Source organism: Coenobita brevimanus, chromosome 30 (genome assembly GCF_032717465.1).
Source record: "Coenobita brevimanus isolate Jiangsu-jjx chromosome 30, ASM3271746v2, whole genome shotgun sequence".
NCBI lineage: Eukaryota > Metazoa > Arthropoda > Malacostraca > Decapoda > Coenobitidae > Coenobita > Coenobita brevimanus.
The window spans coordinates 28140379-28149908 of NC_136983.1; the positions used below are offsets into that span (position 1 = coordinate 28140379).

The following is a 9530-nucleotide window of genomic DNA, read 5'->3' on the forward strand; positions in this document are numbered from 1 at the left end:
GCCGCTCCACTTACGATGCACAGCGCCACCACGTGTAGGTCCCTCATCAGCATCACCTATACTCGTAGCAGTAAAGGGATTTATTAAAGGTTATATTCTACTCCTTCAGTTTAAAAAGCCTCTCCCAAGCCAAATAAAATCGTTTAGTAACGGCAATAGAATACATCATCGGAGTGAAGTAGCTCTTTCACTGTGATGATGTCCAGTTTGTTCTCGCTCCCTATAAGCAATTTTAGTCAGTTTGGAAAACACCTCTCGTACTGAAAGAGTTAGCAGACTATACCTGACACCTCTGTTTCGAGAAAAATCCCACGTACGCAGAAAATAATCGTCTAGAGGCAGCAGCAATGAATATACAGATGTTGTTGGGCTGAAACGGTTTAGCAGTAAGTAGACCTTGCATTTTCCTTTCTTTGCCTTTCCTGTAACACTAATTCTCAATTATTTCAGGGATGTTATTTTCTCCAGGGGGAAAAAAAAAAAAAAAAGACCTATACAGTAGGGGTGCTAGCCATTCACTAACTCAATGGACTGCTGCTCTCAGGTGACTAAACTTGGCAGTAAGCCAAACAGTTTCCTGTAAGTCAAGTAGCATTTACTGCACTGGGTGGTAATCATATAACCAAATGACGGCAGGTGGTTGTCTTGTGGGTTAAGGCATTCCCGTAGGAGAATGAGTCTTTTCACTGAGGGCCGCCGAGAGACATCGATGGTCACTGGAAAAGCAAGGTTAAGTTTGGGTCGGTTAGGTGGCTTTCGGTGGTCCTTGGCAAAATGACTGACCCAGTTAGGTGGATCTCGGTGGTCATCAGTGAAAAGACTGACCTTTTCTTAACATTTTTTTTTCTGCAGACAATACGTTGATATTAATTGAATGTCATTTATATACCACTGGTCTGTTTCAAAAAAGTCAAAACCAACATACAAGAGAAAATTAAAGTGACTCAGTGGCCCTCGGTGAAAAGACCAAACCCCGTCAAATAGGACCGGTAAGGGTTTCCATCTGAGCAATTGCCGGGGTATCTTACAAAATGCCACTCAGGGGCCAGGGAAGGTTGTCATTATCGCCTTAAATGTTAGAGCTGAGTACTTTGTCTCCGGACCCCAATGCTCCTGATGGGGCAAAGAAGGTTCGGATGATCGACACTACAGGTAATTCTTCTTCCTATAAATGGAATTCTCTCTCTCTCTCTCTCTCTCTCTCCGCCAAGATTCACTAACAAACCCAACATCATGTCGGTCATAGTCACTCTTAGTTTTTGCAGAAAGACCAAGGAAAGCAACAGATCCACTAGGTGAGGAGAAAATTTACTCCCCTGTTATTAAAATGTGCATAAGCCTACATACATGCTAGCTTATAACCCCCGCCTCCACCATGTCGTCTAGTGTATCCAAGAAGCGTGTTCGTACCAAGGGGTTCTTCAGCATGTCGTCCGTGAAGTGTCGCTCACGCCAGACCTTCAGTTTCGCCTTGGTGTCTTTGGCCACTATATCCTCAGCGCCAGGGCCATCTGCAGGATCAGTTACTAAGAGGGGCAAGATCATCAGGGAAAACATAAGGCCATACGCCATCTTATCCGGGAACTCCTGCCGAAGCTCCGACATACTGAATGGCATCTCTGCTCCACCTGCCTGGATGACGCTGCTGAAGGTGCTGTAGTAGCAGGTCAGGAAGGAGTCCAGATTTGGCCTCCTGATATCTGATGACACGCTGGTGAAGAGGAAGTAGCTGAGGTCTGTGCCAGGGGAGGCAACACGCGATACCTGGTGGTCCAGCAGCATAACTTCAGCTGGTGTGCCATCATCATTGTACCTTTAGGGCAAGGAGCACAATATGTCAACATTAACACACTGTAATTTTTAATTCCTTCAACATAATGATTTATCCATTTAATTCTTCTGATAGGTCATTGAACATATGACTAGGAAAAAAAAAAGAGAAAATAATTAATTATCGCAGAAAACTGTTCCTTCATAAACCTCACTCAGGAACTGTGAAATAGTTATGTCCACCAGGAGTTTTTATATGTGTGGAAGAACATCAATGTAATACTCGTAAAATATACAGTAGTACCAGCAATCAACCACTAATGCTTGAAATATTGCTCACTCTTGTGGAATGGATGTGGAGAGGTTGCATTGAAACAAGACAAAATTCAGAACAAAGCTGTTAGAATTATTAACAACCCTGCCATTACAAATAAACTAACTCCCTTACAAGTAAGAAGAAATGTTGCCTCCCTTGCGTTATTTACAGATATATTTATGGCAAATGCTCAGACGAAGTTGCGTCCATGGTGCCACCTCTTCATGCCTTCCCGCGTGCTACACAGGCATCTGGTAGCGCTCATGACTGGAATGTCACTCAGCCATATTGCAGAACTTCCGCCTATCAGAATTCTTTCATTCCCCGAACTGTATCTCTCTGGAACTCGCTTCCTCAGAGTTGTTTCCCTCCAAACTTCAACCCACAGCTGTTCAAGTCTAACTGTTACAGATATTTTATGAATGGAGGACACCAGTAATCTGGCGTATGGATTATTTTTTTATTCATTTGTTTTTCCTTCCTCTGTTCTGTTATTTAAAAAGAAAAATATTAAATAATGGGACATAACATGCCATATTGAAAACTGCTATTTTATAACTGCACTAGTCAAAATATCAAAGAAGTAAATTTCAGCAACTTCAGCCTGGAAGTGCATGGTAGAAATATAATCATGTCCTGTAAAATATACTTTCTCTCCCAATTGTAACAAGTGACTGATCCCCGTCTTCTAGGTTGAGGAAGCTCCCTAATGCATCCTCCATAGCAATTTATTTTTTAGATATGGGTGGTTAATATCCGTTTTGTACGTTATGGCAATATTCTAAGGATTTTATGTAACAAAAAAGAGACCGCTGCATCTCACAAGAAGACGCTACCCCGGTTCAGGCTCCAACTGCCAACTCTTCGGTCATGAAGGGGAGGTGCTACCAGAGCTATTCTGGCCCAAATAAATAAAAAAATGGCTTAGGATGACGTGCTGGGGAGCTCCCTTACCTGAAGAGAACGCAGACCTTACGATCCCTGCCCAACCTGTCTAGTATAATAAGGTATACATGATATGCTGTTAGGTATTGAGAAACTACACTTTTATACATATATAATTAATCCAAAACATATACGACAATGGACCAGCTCATTTCAAGTGGCCATCACCAAAAACTGGTGGGAGACATTAATTTTGTGGTCCCATTCCCTTAGTACTTGGAGGCTGAAGTCTTCGTCAAGGTATTATTATTATAACTATTATTATTATTATTGTTATTATTATTATTATTATTTTGTGGCACGTGGGGGGCTCACCATCCATTCACTCGATGTAGTGCTGCTGTCGGGTGTCTGCCCTTTCCTCTCCTCCATCCTTCTTTCCCCCACCCTCTTCTTTCTTTCCTTCATTCTTTCCTTCTCCTTCTGCCTACGGGTGACTTTACACTCCCTCTTCTGTCTTTCTTGCCTTCATTCTTTCCTCTTCCTTCTGCCTGTGGGTGACTCTATATATACTGAATAGCAAGCCAAATGGTTTCATGTACACCAGGAAACCATTTACTACGCTGGGTGGTAACCATATAACCATATTTTGGCACCTGGTGGTTAGTAGGTAATTATTGCGCTCCAGTCGATTTGAGGCGGTGAGGGTTTATATCCAAGGGTGTTTGGGGTTAATTGCTCATGTCATGGCACCCAGGGATGAGTGAGGATGGTCACTCTCATCTTAAATGTCGGGACCAACTGCCTAGCCCCGGGCTCCTTCGCTCCTCATGGGGCAATGTAGGATTGGATGATGGATGGATTATTGTTATTATTATTATTATCATTATTATTATTATTATTATTATTATTATAGCTGTTGCCGTTGTTTTTGTTCATGTTGCTGTTGAAATTATTATCTATGACATCATAATCAACATCATCATCATTATTATTACCAACAAAGACCGGTTATCCTGTAATCTGCGGGTAACCTCGTGGAGATACTTGGAGGAATACATTGTAGGGGTAAGGTGGACTGCTCTCCATATTACAGAAACATTGAAATAACTCAGCTAAAGATGCTGCTCAGGAGTAGAGTCCAGCTAGTGAAAGAACCCCAGCTCTCCCTAGCACCAGCATTCTATCCGTGTCAGAGTAATACTCCTTCATTTGGTGCCTCTGTCTCTTCCCAATTAAAAAGAAAATAGTAATTATAAATACAAGTGTTTGTGGGAAGACATGGCACCATCGCTCAGACAACTCTCTCATACTCTTCAGTAACCTACGTGATGTATATATGGTCGGTTTGTTTTCACATGATGGAACTGGGCCACTCCCACATTTTCAACACTAAGTCGTGGTTGCATGAAACTTTATACAACTTACATATGAGATAGGAGTGAGTCCCCTCACTTACCAGTCAAATCAACCCTTTGACTACACTTGGCCATCAACTGAACCGAAAGGGGTTTTCGATCTACTCACACATGAGCCAAGAAAAAAGCTCCATTACAATCAATGACCCACCTGAAAAGCATGTTATTGTTCCAGCAGTCACCGTGGCACAGTACTTCAAAAGGCGGGACGCGAGTGATCTGCTTCTGTAAAATGTCGAGGCAGTTTTGGGCATTCTCCTCAATCCACTTTGCTACCTTCTCGTACCCCCCAATCTTCCTCAGCATCACTACTGCATTGTCGTAGTTCCCGGCCATCATGTTTGTTAACATTTGTTTATTTTCTCCGCTCATGTTCAACCAGTCCTTTTTGAGGGAGAGGTACTTGTCTGTGAGGTTGCACTTGGGCAGTCGCGTCTGCAGGATGTACGAGGAGGCGTGCAATCTGGCCAGCTCCTGCATGACCAACTTTACATGTGCTTCATCCTGTCCTTTATATCGGTCATACATCTCAAACCCCCTTGCACTTAGGTCCTCCAAGAAGATAAGCTCATGCAATGGCTGCATACAGGAGTAGACGAGCCTTGGCACCTTTATTTCGTCATGTCCCTCAGCAGTCAGCACAGAACTCAGTTCAGGGGCAATCTTGGTGTAGAAGTCAATTTCCTTGTCAAATATCATGTGGTTAAACTCCTCGGAGAAAGCACCAACTCGACACGGGTTTATTTTGACCACGTAAGACACCTGGCTCTGTTGGCTGGCCTGCTGGAAGTGGATCTGGACCCTGGTGACAGCAGTGGCCATGTTGTCACCCTTCTGAACGCAGTCAGAGGTGGTGAAGGAGGAGAGCTGGGCGGCATCACCTTTGTCTGCCCTTAGCGCCGCCCTCACGTGGTCCTCCGAGATGAGAGTCACTGGATCCTTCGGTATGCATCTCCGCTCTGTCACTGCAACATCACCACAAACTTTAGTACCACAGTGCAGCCAGTAAGTCCGAAGGTATTATAGGCCTAATGGAAAATATTAGCTAGAACAGGCAAAATAAGAAACCGTTATATGCCTAGGTGAAATTAACAGACGGATGAGCCAAAGTGATAAAGTTACTGACCAAGAGAAAATTAGTAGTCTTTTATAAGAACAATTAAAAAAAATGGGAAACTGCTATGTAAGGAGGGAAGTTTAACAGTAATAATCCTTGGTCAACTGCATCTACACCACCACGAATACTACCATGAAATAGGTAAAAATTACATGTCCAGGGGAAATTTAACCACAACCACGAATGATGCCAAAAAATAGCCAAAAATTGGAGAAGGTGCTATGTGATTAGGGAAGTTTAATACCCATGTCCTTAAGTTAGCTGCAACTACACTACCATGAAAAGTACCACATAACAGTTGAAAAAATAAAGATAACTGTTACGGTACGTGATTAGGTGATTTTAACATTTAGCCTTGCCAAAAAATGAAAATGCTATGTGATCAGGAGAAATTAACAGCCCTGAGCCAAAAAAAAAAAAAAAGGGGGGAAGTTGCCATGTGCCTAGGTAGAAGTGATAACATAAGCCTCGGTATACTGCAACCACATCACCACCACTATAGCCGGTTTGTCTTCATCTAATGGTACTGGGTCACTCGAATATTAAGTCGTTGCGTGCAATTCGATACCCCTTTGTTATGAAGCAGGAATAAGTCTTCTTGGTTACTAATGAAATTTACTTTCCCACCTGACTACACCTGGCCATCAACTTAACTAAAAAAAATGGTACGTATCTCGGCCAGGCTAGAACATGTGAGCTACTGCACCGCAACCATCACCACCATCATTATAATCATCATCATCATCATTATCATCATCATCATCATCACCTTGTCTCCCAGTACAGTAAACAGATAAGGTGGAAGGAATCCAAAAGAAAATGGAGAACTATCAGAGTACAGAGTAAAATAGGTCACATTCTGTTCTTTCATGCAGTATATACAAAGTACTGGTAACATAAACAGAAAAAAATTCAGATATACAAAGCTTCTCCCAGCGCAATCTAACTGATGGGCAAGGATACATGAACAGACACACACTTAGACACAAACATATGCTCTTTCACCCGGCATAATCAGGGATGTGAAGAGACAGAAATACACAGACAATGAAATGGACAGAGCATACAACTTCACCAAGCGTATTCTGAATGGTAGTCCGAAATACAGAAAGAAAAACACGCGAAGACAGACACACATACAGCTTCACCTTGAGTATAATGAGTCGTGGACACACACACACACAGATGATAAGTCATGACTCTCCATACTCTTATACAACGACGACTCATCCCATCCCACAGAACTTGTGTAACTCAACATCATATGCAGCGGTATTCAAGGCCGCATCCTCAGTGCCTCTAAGTGATTTCGTGAAACATCTTTCTTAGCTATTTATTCTGGCCATCACATCGCAATACCGTCTTGTATGTTATTAGTGGCTTTGATGATTTCGAAATATATTGTTCTAAGCGATTTATTATATGCATTATACCTCAGTATCCCCGAGCATGCTACCGATAGCTCTGACGAATACGTAACATCTTCTTTAGCGATTTCTGGTCGTTACACCTGAATATTCTCTTGTAACTTACTAATGGACATAATATCAATATTAAAACAACATAAAAACAGCACAAATACGAATAGTAATAAAATACATCACTATAGAGGGTGTTAAGTATAAAAATCTCCAAGGCCAACTAGAATACAGACCATAATTACAGGCTTAGAATTCCTAATCCCTTACTACGATGACGTCATCGTTTCCTCCTACCTACAAACGATTTCCTTCAGTTTCATCTCTAGTGACTGGATGTCTCCATTAACTACTTCACATCCCAATTTATCTCCTTAAGCTGAGTAAAATCGTCTGGTTATAGCAGTTGCAAGCCTAGTCTCATAAGAACGTGAACCCGGTGGACTGCAGGCTGAAGTTGTCCTCCTCCTGCAGTCTACTATCGTCTTTTAAGGGGAATGGGAGTGTGTTGAATGTTGGTTTATAAGACGAGAGTAACACTAGACTACGGTGTTACTATCTCAAAGGCACTACGGAAAAGATGTTGGGCCTCATCATTTATTTTTTGCACCCCCGTAGCCTACTGCAACAAGAGTATCAATACAACATGATGCTATTCACAAAGAAGTCCTATGGGAAGGCTATGTGACGTAAGCTGCAAAAGGACGAAAATCTATGTCAAATAAAGGTGAACGAACTCGGAGTAGTAATTTAAATGGATGATTTCGTAACATCTCTTTCTTAACGATTTCTTCTGCACATTACATAGTACCATCCTGTTTTATTACACCTTACTCTGTTATTAAAGTAACTTATGTCGATATTAAAACGATATCAAAACATTAAACGAGAATGGTAGGGTGACAGTACAACCCTATCATAACAAAGAATAACTACCAGCCAAAAGTATACAATTTCTGTGGCATAAATAAAAGACACTAAAAACTGAAACACTACTTAGGAGGTAAATGACACTAAGTCACGTACACAGTACCAGATATGTAAATATAATATGCACATGACCTAAACAACACCCATGACGTGAATAAAAGCAGGAAATGACCTAAAGGAACTCAATATCCATGTCGTAAAAAAAAGAAAAAAAAAAAAAGAGGAACATGACGTACATAAAAGATACCCTATAAATGTGAGCCATATCGTTGTAGTAAACAAAAGATGCACGACGAACCCAACAGCAAACAAGATATTTTATGAAACACCTTACTAATCTCCGACAAAGTGAGATGCACAACTAACCTGACGTAAAGAAGTCGCATAACAAAAGAAAAGACAAGAGGAAGATGATGATGATGAAGAAACGCACCGCAGATCTAACTTATATTTACCACATACAATCTACACTAAGCAAGCACTAGTTACGTAAAGTCCTGACATACTTTTGAAGGGTGAGAGAGGAGTAGCTGATGCCCACACTCAAACCACTGCGATACTGGGAAGAAAACGGCTCCCTCGAGTCTCTCATGCCTCTAGCGGAGTTGTAACCACTGTCACAGATACCGCTAAACTTGCTACAGAAATCGCTAATATGCCACGAAATATTAATGAGAATAAAAAATCGGCAGAAAGAGGGCTTAGATATCAACAGTGTCACTAAAACTTCGTAAAAGAAAATATCCGGAATATGGCTAGAGCTCTTGGTATACGCTAAAAACAAGCAACAACTCGTGCGGAAGCAATTACTTGGCAACCTCTACTCGGTGTGTGTGTGTGTGTGTGTGTGTGTTTAAGCTACAAGGTTACCATCGACGCCTGTCACAGGTAGTTTTTTTTTTTTTTTTTTTTTCCTGGGGGAGGGGAATACCAGAAAAGGGACAATATAGAAATCTTCCCACATCTCTTCCACTTCCTTCACAAAAATATCATACGGGAAGATAAATATTGCCAGATAATTTGCAAACAATCATAATAGTTCCTTCTCATAATTTTAAATTTTGTCTGCAGGAAAAACAAGGGTTACCGCATGGAAAGTTTCTGATCACACCTTTATATGTCCTTCAGGAAATAAATGACATTAAACAAATAGCCTTGATAATTTCCCTCTCACAATGAAGTTTTCCGTAAAGAACAAAGACATAGATATATGCTACTGCATCCTTGTCCTCTCTGTAAATCAAACCCTGAGTTGGGAGAACGGAATCGAACTAAACTGAAATATTTATTGTTTACACAGTACATATACAACAAACAGAAGGTGGTGGGTCTTGCCACACACTTTCTTCTGCAAATACAGTCATATACAGTCAGTGGTTATAAATATTCATGGGTGTAGCCACACGCTCTGTAGTAAATATTAGTTATAGCATATGTTACAAAATGTAAAGGAATATAATTATAAGATATATTAAATACAGGAGAGAGGAGTAGCATCAGAACAGTATTCATACATAGCACAGCACCATCAGTCCCAGCCTTTGATGATTACATCGCACCGCCTTATCAGTGGGTTGAATGGGGTCGGTGAGTAATGGCCACAACACCCACCAACACGACACTGCTCCCTGTCTCTCTCTCATCTTCACTACTTCTAGTTGTTCATTTATGTTATA

General features: G+C 41.2%; 1 protein-coding gene across 1 annotated transcript; it reads right to left on the bottom strand.

Annotated features, from left to right (window-relative positions):
• Positions 1 to 1350: 1350 nt before the first annotated feature.
• Positions 1351 to 8446, bottom strand: LOC145395271 (uncharacterized). Its single transcript, XM_080268951.1, has 3 exons — positions 8344 to 8446; positions 4541 to 5354; positions 1351 to 1813 (listed from the first exon to the last, which is right to left on the bottom strand). Exons 1-3 carry the CDS (start codon positions 8444 to 8446, stop codon positions 1351 to 1353), a joined length of 1380 nt encoding a protein of 459 aa, XP_080125077.1.
• Between the last annotated feature and the right edge of the window lie 1084 nt (positions 8447 to 9530).